The sequence below is a fragment of the Sylvia atricapilla genome, chromosome 4, assembly GCF_009819655.1.
Source record: "Sylvia atricapilla isolate bSylAtr1 chromosome 4, bSylAtr1.pri, whole genome shotgun sequence".
Classification (NCBI taxonomy): Eukaryota; Metazoa; Chordata; class Aves; order Passeriformes; family Sylviidae; genus Sylvia; species Sylvia atricapilla.
The window spans coordinates 59891140-59910056 of NC_089143.1; the positions used below are offsets into that span (position 1 = coordinate 59891140).

Genomic DNA, 18917 nt, shown 5'->3' on the forward strand with positions numbered 1-18917 from the left:
CGCCCTCCTTCCCTTCCTCCGGCGGCTCCGCGAACCAGGAACCGCGGCGGCGGCGGGCTCCGTGCGTGAGAAAGCCCGCGGCGCCGGGAGCCGCCGGGAGCCGCCGGGAGCCGCCGGGGCGGGAGGGGGCGGCGGGGGCGCCGGGCGCTGCGAGGGGCCGGGCGGCAGCGGAGGGGGCGGGGGGGGAGGAAAAAGTTTACACCCTCGCCACTCTCCTCCCTCCTCTTCCTTGGTGGCGCAGATGGGAGTTTTACCTGGAATGACATAAGTTTAATTTTTATTTTTTTCGCGTTTGTTTTTTGATTTTTTTCTTTTTTTTTTTTTTGGAGGGTGTCTCTCTCCCTCCCTCTCCGCCCCCTCTTCTCTTACCCCCCACCCCCAAAATCCCCTTTCCTCCCGCACCGGTGTTGGATCCACCCCCCGTTCCCCTCCGCCGCCGGGCGAGGGTGTGACCCGCGGGAACACCCACCCACCTAGGCGTCCATGGTGGGAGCTGTCCGCCGAGCCGAGCCGAGCCGAGCCGAGCCGCGGGCACCCTGCCGCCGCCGCTCCCTCCCGCCGCCCGGCCGCTCTCCCGGTGCTTCCTCCGCGTACTTTTTTTATTTTTTTTTTTTTTTAATTTTTTTTTTTTTTTTCCCTGGGTGGCGGTGCGGGCTCCCGGATGGTTCGCTGCCAGTAGCCGGGGGCCGCGCCTCCTCCCCCCGCCGCGCCACCATGTCGTAGGGGAGGTGAGTGAGTGCAGCGCGGAGCCTTGCGCGGGGCGAGCAGCGGCGCGGGGGGCAGCGGGGCGGGTGTCCGACACACCGGCCGGCGTATCCAGGTCACGGCGGCTCCCGTCCCCATCCGTGAAAACTTCGCGGGAAGGACACGTCCATTGCTCGCCAGCGCCCGCGGGGAAGCGCGGCGGCGGCGGCTGCTCCTCCGCGGGTCGCGCCGCGGGCGCTGGGAGCCGCCGCCTCGGCCCGTGAGTGTGGGTCGATATTTGGCAGAATAGGAAAACGAGAGGGGCACGTGACATCCCAAATCCTGGGGATGTTGGCGCTTTCGCCGCGACTCTGGAATACAAACCCGCAGCAGCACACGCGGGGTCCCTGCGGGCGCGCACGGGCGATTGCGGGAGAAGGTGCGCGGTGCTCGGCGCTGCCGCTGCCCGGCGGGCTCAGCCCCCCGCCCCGCTCCAGGGGCACCGCTGTCACCCCGCGGGGCCGCGGAGCTGTCCCCGCCGGGCCGTGGGCGCACCTGGGGCCGGCAGCGGGGCTCTCAGGGGCCGCTGACCGGGGGCTGGGGGCGGTATTTAGGGAGCGAGTTGGGAGCGCATCGTCTAAAAGTTTGCTCGTCGGCTTTTTTTCCTTCCTTTCTTTTTTTTTCCGGCTTGCCTGGGAATAGGGTATTCCTGCAGCCGGGACGCTGGCACCCGGGGGGACACTGGGGAATGGGAGGTGGCAGCAACCCCGGGGCCAGGAGTCGTTCCGGCGGCTCCTCTGGCTGGGGAGAGGCAGCGGGCGGGGCGCCCGGCGGGATGCGCGGCTGCCGCGGAGCGGAGCCAGCCCGGCGGGGAGCGGAGGACGAGTCCTTGAACCCTCCTGCGCTCCGCCGCCGTCGCTTCTCCGCTCCTTCTTTTTTTTTTTTTTTTTTCCTTTTCTCTCCTTTCCCCTACATTTGTTTTTTCTTTCTTTTACCCCTCCTCGTAATTATGTTTTATTTTTAAAAAATTTCCCCGGTTAAATCGCCGCTGCAATCGGCACGGTGCGCATTCATGCGCCGCTGACAGGCGGAAACCCCGGGCCGGCGGAGAGGCGATGCCCGGCCCTGCCGCCGGCGCGGCGCGGGCACCGGGCGGGGGCGGCCGCGCCCCGCGCACCTCACCTGTGCGCGGGGCCCGGGGCCGCCGCCTCGCCGGGGGTGTCCGGGGCGGCGTGCGGGGAGCCGGCGGGCGGGCGGAGCGCGGGGCCGCGCGGTCCCTGCGGCTTTAAGGAGATGCGTTTCCCAGGCTGTGTCGCAGCAACTTTGTATCAGTCATGTCGCCCGGCCGGTGACTGACGGCGCGGCGCAGCCAATGGTGCGCCCGCCTGGCCCCGGCCGCGCCGCGCTCCGCGCCGCGCCCACCAATGGCGGCGGCCGGCGGGCGGGACGTAAACTTGAACTTTATGTGGGCATGTGACATGTTTTAAAGGACTTGGCACCTTTTCCCGTCCCCTCCCGGGTGCCGCTCCGTGTCACCGGGCGGCGCGGCGCGCTCCGGGCGGGCGGGCAGGCGGGGGAGGCGGGGGAGCCGCGCCGCCCGCCCTGCCGCTCCGCGCCGCCCTGCGCTCCGCTCCGCGCCGCGGGGGCTCGGGGACGCGCCCCGCCGCAACAGGTACCGGGGCCGGGCCGGGGGCAGCGCTCCGCTCCCCGCACCGCGGCGGGAGGCGCTGCTGGCCGGGCGTGGCGGCAGCCGGCGGGGCTCGGCAGCGGGGCCCGGACACCCGCCGCCGTGGTGGGTGGGGAGCGCCGTCTGCACGTGAAAAAGCGCCTTTCGCATCGCTCGGGGGGCGGCCGGCGGGAGGGGGCCGGCGGGGCGGGCTCGGCCGAAAGCGGGTTTGGGCTGTCGGATCCCTCCTCCCCCGCGGGCTCCTGGGAGGGAGGGAGGGAGGGAGGGAGCTCCCGGGCTCTGCTGGGCTCCCCCAGGCGTGACAGCCCGGGCTGCACCTGCGGGAGAGCCGGCTGGCGGGGCGGCGTGGGGGACGGGGCTGCCAAGCGGTGGCTGCCGCCCGGGAGCTGCGGTGATGCTCCTCGCCGCGTAGGTAAATGGGAGATGTGCGCGCTGCCTGCGTGGGTGTGAAGGCGCGGGGACGGGGGGACCCGCGCCCGGCTCCGCTCGGGTCCGTGGGCGGCCGTGCCGGCAGCGCAGGTGCCGGGGTTGCCCGCACCGCTCCGGTACCCTGGAGAAAGGGGGGAAAACCCCAGCCCAACCATGAAACTCAGGTCCCCGGAGTGGTCTTGGGTCAGCGGGGTGGCTGGCAGACAGTGAAACTTAAAGGAAATTTCGTTTACAAACACCGAGAGTTAAGAAGTGGGTGGCTGCTTCAGCCACCAGTTTATTTATTTTTTTTTTTTTAACTGGGCTTACTTCAGATTTTCTCGTATCTAGGTGACCTTTTGGTTGCAAGGATACCAGGTACCATTTGATTTTTTTTTTTAATTTGGCTGTTGCTGCGAAAATCTGGTTTCATGCCTGATTGGATATTTTTGCTGCGGAGGGCTGTTTGTTGATATGTTTGGGGTGAAATATACGACTCGCAGTGTCTCGATAGCTCTTTAGAGAGGGAGTCTGGATAAGCTGCTGTGCTCACAATGTCTCTTGCTTTGTAAAGTGTCAGATAGAGATGATCTTGGTTCTGATACGTGACCCTGCTGTGCTTTAGTTGTGGGTGGCCGTCGGTGTTTTAGCCCGCAGTCGGATTTGTTTAGTGAAAGTTAGTAAAAAGGCATGTGTGTGCAGTAGGTGAAGTGCGGATTCTGTGCATAGACGTGCTAGTCAAGTTGTAATAAGTTCTGCCTAAAAGAACAAAACCAAACCCTAATGCAGCAGTAGCCCCTGAGATGATTAATTCAGTTCTGGTATCCACCGAGGCACTTGGAGGTGGCAGAAACCAGCACTCCCAAAAAATCAGTTTGCTCCTGCGTTCTTCCCTACTTATATCTGTCATTTTAAACTGAGCTTGTGTCAGGCCACAAATAATCTCTGCTGCTTTTTGATCCTCTGGGATATATTTACTAGCCTATGCAAGTGCAGGATCAGGGCATTTTCTGATTTCTTTTCCTTTGTGTGACCCAGGTTTTTATTCGCTGAAGTTTTAGAGTATGCTTGCCTATTGATTATATATGAAGTTTGAATTTTACTGCTGTTGGAGAGGTTGCTATAAAGCTCAAACACTGGTGTAATGTTAGGCCTGTAACATATATTTCCTGGTATGCAGTGGTTCTGCTAATGTTTCTGAGAGTTAATTTTAACTTACATCCTAATTTTGAGCCTTAACTAAGTTTCCTGGTTTTCAGAAATGCGGGTCACTCACAGCTGCAATTGATTTCTCTAGGAATTAGGCTTGCTCAGCACTTAAATCAAGGGTAGGTGATTATCTGGGAGTGACTTTTTGTGGAATTAGGCACTTCTGTCTGAAAATTTTAGACTATAGGCATGTGATTTGATATACATGATGATGTGAGACGCATAATTCTAGGTTCTAATAAAATTTGTGCTTGAGGGAAACATAGACTTTGGGCTTTAGTTCCAATTAAGTAAGGGCAAAGAAGTATTCAAGTCGTTCAGTTTAAGGTTTTTGGTTTTGTTTTTATAATTTTGCTCAAAACAGTTTAGTTGAATAGTGTTAAGTAAAGGGATTGAACACTGTATTAAATATTGGAAAATGTATACATTCTGAAAGGAAAAATATTTTCATAATATTGATATTGTAACTGTTGGCACTTGAGTTTCTGCAGTTCTAATGATACTCTGAGCCAAATCCTTAAAAAATTAGAAATTGTTGTTACTTATATGTGGTTTTCAGATTATTGTAGACTAGGTCATGCATTTTGCTCCTTATCTCGAGAAAGCTGCATGTGGGATGGGAGGCATTTTTTTAGGGTCCATTTTAGAGATAGGTTTACTTTTCTTTATATATTTCTCTTGCTGGCTGCCATGGAGGTTTGCAGAATTGGCAGAGCTGTGGATCCCTTTAATAGCCACGCGTTCCCACCTAGTCTGATCCCCTTTCCTCTGTGGCAGAAATGTTTCCTACTGATCTTCTGTCCTGCTTCTCTCCCCACACCTTCCTGTCTTCTTGGGAGGTTGTACAAGAAGTTTGTATAGCTGGGAAGGGGCGAGTCGGCTCCCAGCCCTTCAGAACCACTGGTTCCTTCTAAAGCATCCTGTGTTTTCCATGATGAGGAGAAACCCCATTAAAACAGCAGTCTCCCTTGCTTTGTTGTCCCTGTAACATGGCAGTGGAAGGTCTTTAGAGGAGCAGAGCTGTAATGACCAATTTACACAGAGTTTGCGTCCTGCCTGCCACCAGCATGTCCTTTCAGGACCTCTCTGGATCCCTCCTTCCTTACTCCCCCTTCCCTTTTTTAGGGGAGGGACAGCCCCTGGTGCAGCTGGCGCTGATCATGGGGCTGTGGCCAGCGAGGACGAGTGATTGTGCTGACACTGCCAAGCCATTCCTTTTGGGGCAGGGCTGGGAGCAATAATTTGGGTGTTCCCTAACTGCTGAGCTGTTTTCTCCCTGAACCCATAGGGCTGTCATATCCATGAGACCTTTTCCCTCGGTTTGATTGAAATTGGACAAATGGTTGAGAGATGATGGATGGGGCGGGGAAATGGGACTGGCAGGCAGAGAGAGAGTGAGGAGGATAGACAGAGAAAGCGGATACGCCTTGTTTCCTTAGGAAATTAGGAAATTTCCTTAGGAAGTCACACTGTCCTGTCATTAATTTTACTTTTTTATGTATGTCTTTGCTAGTTATGGAGACAAAAGGATACCACAGCTACCCAGAAGGCTTAGATATGGAGAGACGGTGGGGTCAAGTTTCTCAGTCTGTGGAGTATTCTTCCATAGGTGCTGGAGAGCAGACTGATGACAGTAACTACATGGAGATTGTAAACGTAAGCTGCGCCACCGGCACGTTCACAAACAGCAGTGCTCAAGGAAACAGCAAAGAAAAACCTGAGCTACTCTCCTGCCTGCAGCAAGACAACAGCCAGCCTGGTCTTCTGCCCTCTGACATCAAAACCGAAACAGAGTCCAAGGAGCTGTCGGCGGCGGTGGCCGAATCCATGGGTTTGTACATGGATTCGATACGAGACGCCGATTACCACTACGATCAGCAGAACCAGGCGAGCCCGGGAAAGATCTACCAGAACATGGAGCAGCTGGTGAAGCTCTACAAGGAGAACGGCCATTGTTCCTCTCCCCTCCACAGCGCCAGCAGGCCCTTGAGGTCTTTGATGTCGGACTCTGGGAGCGCTGTGAACGGCGGTGCCATGCACACGATTGTCAAAAGCCCTATCATGTGTCAAGAGAAAAGCCCCTCAGGCTGCAGCCCTCAGAACATGGCCTCCTCGGTATGTAGTCCTGCAGGAGTTAACTCCGTGTCCTCGACTACGGCTAGCTTTGGGAACTTTGCCATGCACAGCCCCATCGGGCAGGGCACCCCTCTGTCGCGCTCGCCCAACGTCGAGAGCCGGGGCTCCATGCTGCACAGCCCCGCGCACGTCAGCAACGTCGGCTCTCCGCTTTCCAGCCCTATCAGTAGCATGAAGTCGCCGATTTCCAGCCCTCCCAGCCACTGCAGCGTGAAATCTCCTGTCTCGAGTCCCAACAATATCACTATGCGATCTTCTGTGTCCAGCCCTGCAAACCTGAACTCCAGGAGCTCCATTGCCAGCCCTTCCAATGCCAATAATAGGTCCACGCGTTCTAGTCCAGCGGTTAGCACTGTGGGATCATCCATCTGTAGCCCCGTAAACAACTCCATAGGGTTCCCGCCTTCCGGCACGCCAGTGGGGCCCAGCAGAAGCCAAGATCCTGTTCCTAGTCCAGAAACAAAAGACAAGGGTGCTCAAGAACTCACGTTTCCTAAGATGGAGGAAATGGAGAACGCCATGTCCAACAACAGCCAGATGAACCTTGTTCAGTTCATAAAGCCAGAGCCAGACGGGTCCTTCGGCAGCGCCTGCATCGGTGACAGCAGCAGCAAAATAAACTCCGATTCTCCCTTTTCAGTACCAGTGAAGCAAGAGTCGGCCAAACATCCTTGTTCTGGTGCCTCCTTTAAAGGGAATCAAACAGTAAATCCTTTCCCATTTACAGATGGCTCATATTTTTCTTTTATGGATGACAAAGACTATTACTCTCTTTCTGGGATTTTAGGACCACCTGTTTCTTCATTCGATGGAAATTGTGAAGGTAGCGGTTTTCCAAATCCAGGCCTGCGTGTGGGGATTAAGCAGGAGCCTGATGATGGCAGCTATTACCAAGAAAACAGTATACCATCCTCTGCCATAGTGGGTGTAAATTCAGGTGGACAGTCGTTTCACTACAGGATCGGTGCCCAGGGCACGATATCCTTGTCGCGGCCGGTTGCTCGAGAGCAGACATTTCAGCACCTGAGCTCCTTCCCTGCTGTCAGCACGCTCGTGGAGACCTGGAAGTCGCATTCAGAGTTGGCATCCAGAAGAAGTGATGGGTATCCAGTTCTAGAGTACATTCCAGAAAACGTATCCAGGTGAGCTGGCAAATTCTTGTTTGGTTTGGTTTGGTTTGGTTTGGTTTGGTTTGTTTGGTTTTTTTTGGTCTCCTTATTTTTTGTCTTTCTTCCCCTCCATTAAACAAACAAGGTGTGAATTCAAATGAGGAGCAGAGTGGTATTTCACAGTCTGATGCATAATTCTTTGTTTGAATTTCAGTTACTATTAGATTGGTTGCTATCTTGCTGTATTTTACTCTTCCTTTAATAAAAACAAAGTGCTGGCTTTAATATTTAAGAAGAACATATTGTATTCTGTTGTTATTAGGTTTGAAGGTATAGCTTTAGTATGTTTATGAGCTCTTACTACTACAAATGTTGCTTTTCCCATAATGAGAGCTTAGTAAAATTGCTCTCTTGTGTCCTATAATGGTTATTCTTTCTTAGCTAGTGCTCGAATGTGTGGTACCTCAGATGAAATGTTGAGATGAGGATAAGAAAATGATAGTGTCAGGAATCTGTTTTTGTGAAGAAGCATGGTTCTGTGTTTGCACTGTACTTTAATTGGTTAAGTTTAAAAAACTAAACGTTACAAGCCTGTGGCAACGTATTATTTCTGTATTTTAGCTGTAGGAACATTTGGTTTATATATATAGAAAAATGCCTCCAGAAGGAGGAGGGCTGTTAAAACTTGATGCATTTGAAAAGGAGAAATGGATAAACTGATCTCCTCTCTTCTGGTGGAAGAGAAATGAGCAAGTGTCATCTGAATTTGGGTTTCTTGGCTGATCTGTGGCAGCACATCCTTCTTCAAGCAGGTGTCCTTGTATCTCGTGAGGGATGCCTGCTTTCCTAAACCATCTAGTTTCAGGGTCAATAGCACAACTTCTGAAGCACCTCTGACAGCATGGCTGAGTTCAAATGGTTGCGTGGCATACCCATGTACCCAGCAGGCTCACCAAAGGTTTGTGCCAAAGCTCAAATAGCCAGTAACAGATTGGCATTTACCTTCCTCAAGTGGGTTTTTTTGCTCATCACGAGCTACGCAGCTGCCCTCGGTGAATGAAGCATCTGCCTTATTCTTGGAGTGGGGTGAGGAGGATGCGTGGTGTTTTCCATATTTGTATGATACTACAGATTTCTGAAAAGAGTGTTGCAGTGAAAAACATAATATCTAAAATAATGGTACTTTTCAGGAGGGAAATCAGCCTATCTACCTGTAAGGAAAAAAAAAAAAAAAAAAAAGACTTTACCTGTTTTCATTTTATTCTCAGTTCTGTCCAGCACTGCTACAGTCTATCATTTTGCAGGCCATACTTCAATTTTTCTTTGGCCATTTCCAATGTGGTCTGGCAAAACCCCTGCACTTTTTAATATATTCAACTTGAAAGGGCGGTGTCCCATTATCATGCTGAACTTTGCACATAGGTAGATACTTGTTATCATCCAGCCTTGTGTTAAATGTACTTTCTTGGATTAAGGAAGATGGAGTCACCGTTTTCTAGTTTACCTGATGAAATTTTCATAAATTGCATTATTTATATAGTGAGAAAAGTTCACCAGAAGAGAGATGGAATGCCTGAATACCAAGACCCAATATTTTGCTGCCTTTTTGGTTGAGCACTGTTGCTTGGACAGGTAACTCCTGCCAGCTGTGAGAGCTCTTGTGTGACTGAACGCTTGCAGTGAGTCAAGGCTGTCATCCATTGCAGGGACAGGCACAATAAACAAGGAAATAATGCAGGAAGGAGCATGGTTGCCATCAATAGTTGTGTTTGGAGTGACAGTTTCTCATAAGGCTTTTAAAGGAGTCTTCTGATCTGACATTAGTCCACGGTAGCTCTAGATCAGTAAATGTGATCAGATTTGATGATGACATAGGCTGGATGCACTTTCCTGTCTTTGTTCTCTAAGCTGGTATCTCAGTAGGATGTGCAGGTGAGTGTAGCTGCCACTTTGCAGGAGTGAAATCCTGAAATGTTTAGTGCTCAGAGCTGATACGTGTGGAATTCTGTTCAGGTGATGGAGATCTGCGGGGTTGCGACACTCCAGGCATCCTGATCTGTACTCCAGATTAGGACATGTGTCATCATTTCAAATCTCAGAGCTCCAACCCCATTATTTAACTAAATGTTGCTCTTAATCTGGCTGGTGATGGCTCTATGCCAACAGTGCAGCCAGGGACCTATGCAAAGCCCTTAAAATTTTCAAGGTAAATTGTGTAGAGATCATTTTAGCAATCCAGATTTGGGTGAGAGGTGCCGGCTGAGATATTTGTCTGCTGGTGAGACAAACATAGAGATTCCACATAAGATGTCACACATGTAAAAGCTCAGCCTTGCCATTGAACCTCAGACTGATCTCTATTTTGCCTCTTCATTTCTGTGCTGTCTTGCAGCTAGAACAGAGAAAATCCTGCTCAAATTAGTTGGTGCTCTGAGGTGTTGTAATAAAACACACATAGCTCAAAACCATGCCAGGCCCAACATCCCAAGGTTGGTTTCAGCTGTCCCATATCCATGTGGTATGGGGATTGCAAAATACCTCTTCCTTCGTGTCATCAGAATAGCAGCATCACGCCTCTGTCCTCTACATCTGAACCAGACCCTTGCTGTTTCCCATCAGGTTTTTTTTCTGGTGTGTCAATCCTGTCAGGCATCACACGTTTTCTGGACTTTTGCAGCCTGTCATTAACCCTTTGAAGTTTGCAATATTTAAAATTTTCTGGTATTTTAAGCCTTCATTTAAAAAAAAAAGCCCTCTTTTTTTTTTTTTTTTTTTTTTTTTTTTTTTTTTTTTTTTTTTTTTTTCAGGAGTACTTAGCTTGCAATATAAATGGCTGCAAGCAAAGAATAAGGTGAAGGGAAAAATAGGCCACGTGATTCTCTAAAGCCAGTAGATGCCCAGCATGGAATATATCTTGTTTTAGCTGCATTATTTTCTGAACCCTGATGTCATACTCTCTGAACTGCCTCAGACTTGCAGCTTACATGGTGAAAAGGAGTGGGTGGCCAAAAGAAGATGACTTTGACTTTTCATATTGATAATGAGTCTTTAGAATATTGCTGTAATTTTTTTTCATATGAGAGTGTCCCCTTTCTTGAATCAGTTACACTTGGTGGTAGTGTCTAATAACCATTCTTAAGGCGTTTAAAGTGCCTTGCTACCTTGTTGACTGTGCCATTCACCCACTGCCAAACAGAATATTTCTCGTTTTCTCCTCCAGTTTCTTTTATTAGACGTGCACAGTTATGGTTCTTTTTAAGTTAGTTGGTGGTAACTTTTTTATAACATTGCAGGCTTGTGGTGTTTGGGGAATGAGAGCCGCTTAAGCAAAACTAAATTCACTTATTCCCTTAAAAATATTTTTCTTCTGCTAATCTTCATGCAGAACATGTCTTTGCTTTTGAAAGATTTTACATTTGTAATTTTTAATAAAGGGTGAATCATACTTGTCTGTCTGTGTGTATAGATTCCTCCCTCCACAAATGGCATTTCTAAGAAATACTGGTTTCTAAACTAAGTAATAGCTAAGTGGGCTTGATAAAGAAGGTATGTGCAATTGTGTGATGTCATTGATGAAAACCTACACGAAGAATACAGATAAGATTTCACTTCAAGGTGATCAGGGCTCGTCTGAATTGGGGTGCTAGCCTAAGCCCCATGATCGTGCCAATTATGTGATTTTGAAAATGGCCTACCAAAATGTCATGGTTGCTTAAAACAACTGTAAAAATTGAGGAGGATGACCTTTCTGCTGCGTTAGCTCTTACCTAAAGCTTCTTCTGCAAATGTGCCTTTTCCCTCTAGTTTTGATATTAGCTCACGTACGTACACACGGGTACTCGCTTTTCACAGTGCTTGTGGTGGAAGCAGGGGGCTGATACTCCTACTGCTGTTTCTTCCTGGCAATTCTGCTGGTGTAATCCAGTGTGGGAAGAATTCACAAAGTTTGATGTGCTGCTATTCAGAAAGTTTGGTGTTTTAATATGAATTGCATATGTTTATCTATAGTCGTGTTTCAAGAAATTTTTGATTAGACATTGATAGTGTTTTAGGGATGACTTATACCTATCTGTTCCAGAGCCATTCACGTTTGTCAGTATTTATTTCTTAGATCCTACTTGAAAAAGCAGCCCCCAAAAACTCATCCCGCCTGACCCAAAACCAGAAAGCAACCCAGCAACATGATCTTGGTTTACCTGTAGCCTTTACCAGCTTGAATTGATTCTGGTTAAAATCTGATTTGGGACTATTGCAGGTATTTTTGTAAATAAACTTTTATGTTAAATATTATCTAGAATAGTCACTTATCAGAATTATACCTGCCAGAAAGATAAAGGTCTGGTAAATATTATTTTTAGAATTTATGAATGGCCTTGACCTCTGTTTGCTGACGGACTTTATGAGAAAAGGACTGTGCAGTTAAAATGTTCTCCATGCTTGGCAGGACTGTATTTTACTTTATCTTCCCAAAAATTTACTGTGCGAACTGTTTTCAGAAATGATTAATACCATGGACCATAGCGTCAAATCTATATTTTTCCTCTATTTCAATTTGAGAAGGTATACTTGCTTTTGTAGGTTCTTGTGTAATTTTGTGGGGTTTTTTGGCTTTTTTTTTTTAATGCAGCTTTGGGTGTAGTCTTGACACAGCTGAGACCTCTGCATATTCTTTATTTCTCGCTAAAGAAATTAGAAGTCTGTATTAATATGTCAGCCCAGGATGAAAGGTTCCCTTGGGCATACCAGCATGCATTGAACAACCTTTTACTTTCTACAGCTTTCTTTGTTGTTATTTTGGTGAGGGTGCTGGGTTTTTGTATTGCTCTTTATTGACAAGTTCCAAGGCTGTATAAAGGATTTTCCCTTAAAATGTGAATGCAAATAATTCCTTATTTTCCCTTAAAATTATACATATCCATTGCCTCCTGAGCTGTGGCATAGAGAAGTCTACATTAATGGAAAATTGCGTTCCAGAGATGGGTGGATCTTCCCCATCTGGGGAAATGAGAGCTCTGCTGTCAAGCTGGGTGCCAGGATCCAGGGCTTGGTCATTTCTTTGTGCGGGGGAAAATAAAGTTGTGTATTTCCGAAACATTTCAATTGCTCGCTTGTTGGAAATCAGTTTGCCATGTTGAATTCTTATAGTAGCTAATGGTTGTTGCCTGATTCTTCTGTCGCTTTTGGTGATATGGAATCTCACTCTGATAATCTTGTTTTGGTAGTTTTCTGAAAAGCAGGAAGGTGGGGTCACCTTCAGTGCACAGACTTTAACAAGCAGAAGAAATTTCGATTATGCCTTTTCCAACGGTATGGATCAGTCCATCTTCATGAGGACTGGAAGACAGAAAAGTATAAAAAATATTCCTGTCCTCTTTTATGAGACGTGTGTTGCAGCGAGGCAGGCAAGCATGCACAGGGATTGCTGCAGCAGATTCAGTGCCCGTGCAGTACTCCTGTTGTCTGCAGAGGGAGTAAATTGTTAAGTTGTGGTTCAATAACCTGGCCTTACTCAACCAGCACTCAACATTAATGGAGCTACAACCTGCTGTGAAGTGCTCTGCCTGGCTGAATGAGATTGCCTGGTGCTTATTGGTGCTTTGCTGATCCCAGGCTGGAGCAGTGGCTGCTGTTGGGTGTCACTTGTAGCTGAACAACGTGTTGTTTGCAGTGGTGAAAATGCTCTGTTGGACCATGCCTTGTCTGCTCTGATTTTGGTTTTGTGCCTTTGATTTGGCTTGTTGTATGTGAGAGCCAGATTGGATTCCTGATCCAGTTCACTCTGAAGCTCTGAAGAACCAATAGGACAGTGAAACTTGGTGAGCAGAGTGATGTGGTGTGGACACAAGAACAAACTGAAAAGATGGAAAGGGAACAGAGCCTGCAAAATATCCCAAGTGCACCTTTCTGCTAAAAGATATGTTGTTGAGCCATAATCCCAACACTGGTATTATCAGGATATGCTTTTAAAAGGCGTTTTCTCTTTTTCAATTGTATGTATTGAGTCTTTGAACAGAGTTGTAGGAGATGGAGTTAATAATGGACTTGTTTTGACCAAAACTTCTTGGAGAACAATGGAGTGCTGTGATTTGAGATTTAAGATCTCAGAGGTCAGAAAATACCACAGTTAAGGATGAATATAGAACCGTAACTTGTTCTCTGGCAAATGTGTCTTAAAATATGGCTGTCTAAGAGTGATAAAAATGGTCCAACGAGGAAACTAAAAAGAGTGTGTGAAAAACAGGTATTAAATCCATCTAAGTTTAGTAGTTTTATCAGTTTTCACATGCAGCTGGTTGCTACACAGTGCCTGGTGCTCAGCATATGAATTACTTCGGTTGCAGTCTCCTCTGAGTGAGAGATCTGTGGAGAGGGGAGAGGGGAAAAAAAAAAGGCAGCAGTATTTCCATCGGGTGCAATGGACCAGGTTCTCGCAGTGTTATTGGGCACGTGTGAATGCACCCTAAATAGACCATGGCATGATTTGACTGCTCGCTGCCCTACTTGTGTAACCCGCAGCGGAAGGTCACGGTCTGGTGGGCCCCTCCGACAGCCCTCTCCTGCCGGAGCCACCTTGGCTTTGCTGCTGGAGGAGTCAGGCTGACCTTGGAGGAGGGCACGCTTTTTTGGCTTGGGCTGCAGGGGAAGGGCTCGTAGGTCAGGACGTGCCTGTTTATCCATGGCAGCAGTTCCCAGGGTAGCCTGCTCCGGTACTGCTGCCGGCAAGAGGAGCGGCAGCATCTCCCCCTCTCTGTGGGGCTTTCCCTTCTTGGACTTGGAAACGGGGTTTCTGTGCTTCCATTCCCTTCAGCGACCCCAGGATTTTACAAAAAGCCTCGAGGGTTGGTTTCTTCTCAGGGCAAAATTTTCAAATAAATGGTCTCTTTAAATAGGAGGCTTTATGACCTTGTTTGGGGTTGTGGGGTTTTTGTTTGGTTTTTTTTGTTGGTTTTGTTTTGTTTTGCGGTGAGGTTTATTAATATGGTTTATCAGAGCTTAACAGTGTGTTTTCTGAAAGGAAGTGATCTAGGGGGGTTCTCTTTCTCTATTTTGCTGAAATCAATGCTGAAAGATACTAACCACAAAAAACAACCCTCCCCCCATCCCACTGCAATCTCCCAAAACCCTCTCCCAAAGTGACAAAAAAAGTGCAAGAAAACCAAATCTATGCTGTTCATTCTGGGCTCTTAAAAAGTATGAGTAACGCTGGTTGTATCCATTCAGTAAGTGAATAAGTATTTTTGCAAGATGCCGTTTGTTTACTGAGTTATATTGTAGCAGGAGTTCCCACACTGCTGGTAGATCACAAAATAGCTTGAATTTTATTTCTTTATCTTAAACAGTGAATTAAGTGCCTGCAATTACATTTGAGTTTGTTGTTAGCCGCTTGCTAAATTAAATTTCTCCAAATCTGCGATCTTTGAGCTGCGTATTGGCTTCATGAACAAACTGAAAGCTTAAAATTCATATCTGGAGGTAGGGTTACTTGGAGTTAATATCAAATGTTATTTTTTGAAAAGGAGGGAAAAAAAAAGTAAATTTTGGTTAGAACCTCTGAGCAGAGATGGAATCCAGTATTTATGGATAATATGTAAAATGGCTTATGGGAATTTGTACGCGCCTCTAAGATGCATGGGTATGATGCTGATTGTGGTGATAATAATAGATCAAAGAGTTATAGCCCTGAGGTTAAAAAGCAGATTTCAGACTAATTGCTAAATGTATCTGACAATTTTTATATCACTTTACTCCTTCCCATCCTCTCTCCTAAACAATACTTTTCTGCTTGCATCTGGAGGTGAAATAACTTTTTTGAATGAGCTTGCAGGCTAAAGTTTATGCTAAGTACATGAGCCTTTTCTTTTGTGCTTTCATTCCATGTCTGCTTTCGAGAGGTGTTACCCCAAGTTTCTAAAAGTGGCAGCTTTATAAACCAATTCCATAGCAATTTTAGGTCTTTGAAAAGAAAAAAAAAAAAAAGAAATTTAAAACCTCACACCATCTTTAACGGTGCTTTCTGAGTCTTTTGGATTTGTGAGAATATCTTGCTTCATTATTTTTCTGTATGACCATTTGGGTGCATAGTCAGGTTTAAGTCTGCAAAACAAAGCATTGTTTAGAGGTTTATTTTGGGCAGCGTAATCTATCAGTGGTCTGAGAACTTTAAATCAGAGGGCAGAATGGAGAATTAAGTAGTTTGTCCTGACCAGGATTTTGCCTGTCCCAGCTGCCGAGAACTGTAGGGCCTTGCCAGCGTTTTTGGCAGTGCTTTCCTGAATCCTGCGTTGTGCTAAGATCATAGTGCAGTCCTGCAAAACCCGTTGTTCCCAGGGTTTGAAAATCCTTCTGCTGAGTTCCTTTCGTTCACCAGCTCCTCTCCTGTACGTGGCTCAGAGGGTCAGGATGGCGCACGGGAGGTGGCTCAGGAGTGCCCCATGGAGATGGGAGCAGTAACTGAGCAAAGCGCTGCTCTGCTGAATACACTATGGCCCCGTGCTCTGCTTCTCTGGGGCAGCCCCAGGCCGTGCAGGGAAGGGGCAGGTGCAGAGTGTGGCTCTGGAGCGGGGCGCGTCCCCACGCCTTGCGCAAGGAGCCGTGTCCGTGTGTCCCGGGAGTGCGTCACCTGCCGTGTCCCCGCGGACAGCCGCGCTCCCCTTTGGAAACCCAGGCGCTTTCGCAACCGGCGAGCCCCGGTTTACTCTGGCAGCGTCTCACCTTGAGAAATCAATTGTGTTTGTGTCTTTAGCTCTCCCTCCCGTAGTGCTGCTGCGGGAGAGGGAGTGGGGAAGGGACTCTGCTCGCTGTTGCAGAGTAGTTGGCTTGGGAAGCGGCATCAGGGATGGTCAAGTTCCAACCCCCTGCCGTGGGCAAGGACGCCTTGAACTAGACAAGGCTGCTCAGAGCCCCATGCAGCCTGGCTTTGAAGACTTCCAGGGATGGGGAATCCACAGCTGCTCTGGGCAACCTGTGCCAGTGCCTCACCACCCTTCAGAGTAGAGAATTTTTTCGGAATAGCTTATCTAAATTATCCTCCTTCAGTTTCAGCCATTCCCCATTGTCCTATCTCTGTGTGCCCTTGTAAAAAGTCTCTCTCCGGCCTTTTGCAGGTGATTCACCATATTCCCCACTCAAAGACCACCTCCTGTCTGACAGGAGCAGTGCTGGAGGTGGGACATGGTCTCCTAGTCAAGTTTCATCAAGGTCACTGCCCTCAGACTAGGAGCAGGAAAGGGATTGCCTCTGGAAGTGTCTTAAGGTTGGGACATCATGGCAGCAACCTTTATTTTCCCTTAGGAGGCATGAGTTCAAATAGGAGCTTCTCCAAAAGGTCAGAGATCTCACTTTTAGCATTGCTGAAGACTTGTCTCTAGAAACCTGTCATGCACTTCAGCGTTTTTGAAGACTGGAGTGCCAGGGACCTTGCAAATGAAGGTGGGTGGGAAATTTGCACAGTTTCCAGGCAGACTATCTGAGCTGTCAGCTTCATTATTTTAAACTAAATTAGATTTGTGCTAGAGAGTGCAGTATGCTAGAGCAGTTAGAGAGCTCTTCCTCTAATGGTAGCTTCAGAGTTACTTTGCTAGATATAACTGTGTTAACTTCCAAACTCGCTTGGGTAAATTAAAATTAAACAAAACAATTAAAACCTTGCACAGGTGTGGATCCTGGGATGTGGGAAAACTCCCTGGAAAAACTCAGGCATTCCACTTGAAGACAGTATACTGTAATGTTTGGTGTTTCTAAGGGTCAAGGTCGGTTATTTTTTATGGTTTGGTAGAAATTGAACGTGTTGTCATTTTCAGCCAGGGGATGCACTCCCATGGACCCCTGCACTCCTGCAGCTCCCTGAGCAGCCTGAGCCCAGCAGGGAGAGAGCACCATGCCCTCCGGGATGCTGCAGTGGAGGTCATTTCCCCCCCTTTCCTAAGGATTGCCCCCCCAGCTCGTAGCCCATTCGCTTGGATTTAGTGTACACCGTGGGTTTGTTTTGTTATTTCCATTTAAATTTTGTTCAGTTTTGGGCACTAAAGCTTTCTGATGTTAATAATTAAAAACAAATATTGGCCAATAAATATTCCTTAAGGATTAGAAAAAGTTATTAAACATGACTGGCTTGTCGAAATTCTGCGCTGAACCTTTGTTGCAGAGTGCCCTGCTGGAAAATCCATCAAGTAAACCCACATTGCTGCAGAATTAGCTCTACAAACCCTGCACAGCTTTACCATACTCTTCCTTCAGATACGCAGTGGCAAAGGAGAATTATTCCAGTTGATACAATTAGGATTTTTAAATCCTTATTCTTAATCTGGATCCATGTAAAGTAGCTGGAAGATGAACAAAGTGTGGGGGGTTAGACATGTCAGCTTCTGCTCAGTGTATGGAAGTGAATGTTGGAAGTGGTCCAGAGCTTTATGGCTGGTGCCAACTAATGACATAAGATAATGTTGCAGTGAAACAATGCACTTGATTTGCATTTGTTTCCCAACTAACCTTTCTGATTCTTGGGACTGCTTGGAATTTATGTGTCTGGAGATTTGACAGTATAAAAAAGGAGATTGGGCATTGAAAACTTCGAATGATTAAATGTGCAGTAATGACGACTTCAAACTGTGCATGCAGATAATGAGATAAAGAATGGTTACTCACTTCATATTAAACCCGTTTGGTGGAAGAGGCGAAGAGGACAAGTTTTTTGGATGGACACGTTATTTTAAATAGGGAGAAAATTCAGAGGAGTTAATGTGTATAGAAATAGAATGAAAAAAAGTGAGTTGCTGATTTACTTTTGTTTGTTTGTTTCTGGAATCAAAAATGCATCTATTATGGGTCTGCAAATTGTCCTGCATTTCTTTTCTGACATAAACAGAAATTAACTGTGTGCAGAAGGCTAATAGCAGAGCTTGTAGGGTTTTGTTTACATTTTTATTTGGATCAGAAATGTGCTTTTGAAGTGAATCTTCCAGTTGCCATCTTCTGTCCTGTGGTTCACATGACTGGGCAGCTGAGGGGTGAAAAATCAGGTATTTCTGAGCCAGAAGAGAATGAAAAAAGCACTCAGGAGGAACTCAGGGCATTCCAGCCTCAACTTCTGTCCATGGGACCCCACTGGAGCTGGCCTGAAGCACAGCCCTTGTGGTACCTAAAACTGGATGGTGCATCCTCAGGACCGACCACTCCTCTCCATGGATCTCCTTTTATGTCTGTAATGTAAGTGCTGCCTGTGTATAATTGCATTTTCACCTGTTAGCTCAGGCATCTGTAATTGAGGAAAGATTCAGAGTTACAGGCAAAGGAAATCATTCCACAGAAGAATCGGAGGCACTGTTTTCGGCAGATGTATTTGTTCCTAAGTTGTGACCAGAATGAGCAAAGTATCTACTTACTCATCCTTCACTGCAATCTAGAAATCCTAAAAGAAGCTGATTAAATCCTGGAAATAGGAAATGAAACTGAAGTGACAAATAGGCTGTATCTGCTTTTTTTTCATTAAGTGAATTTCGCTTCTTTTCAGCTAGATAGGGATATTCTGATATTTATTGTAATACTGATCTGTAAAGGAAAACAGAATTGTTTTGATTATAGGCAGCTGCCTTAAGTATTTACAAGCAGCTGTAACTTAGGCAAACTAATTTAATGACTTGCAATTGTCATTTCAGGGAAAAAAAAAAAAAAACTTATTTTGTGGA

General features: G+C 47.4%; 1 protein-coding gene across 3 annotated transcripts in view; it reads left to right on the forward strand.

Moving 5' to 3' along the window:
• Positions 1-576: 576 nt before the first annotated feature.
• NR3C2 (nuclear receptor subfamily 3 group C member 2) overlaps positions 577-18917 on the forward strand; it is a 190176-nt gene continuing 171835 nt past the window's right edge. Inside the window, exons 1-2 of one of the 3 annotated variants that reach the window (XM_066318061.1) lie at positions 577-728; positions 5502-7266. In XM_066318061.1, the coding sequence (XP_066174158.1) occupies positions 5504-7266 (1763 nt within the window). In that variant the 5' untranslated portion in view covers positions 577-728; positions 5502-5503. Of the gene's footprint in view, positions 729-2212; positions 2357-5488; positions 7267-18917 lie in introns of those variants that run through there. The other 2 variants (XM_066318062.1, XM_066318060.1) reach the window with 2 other exon arrangements.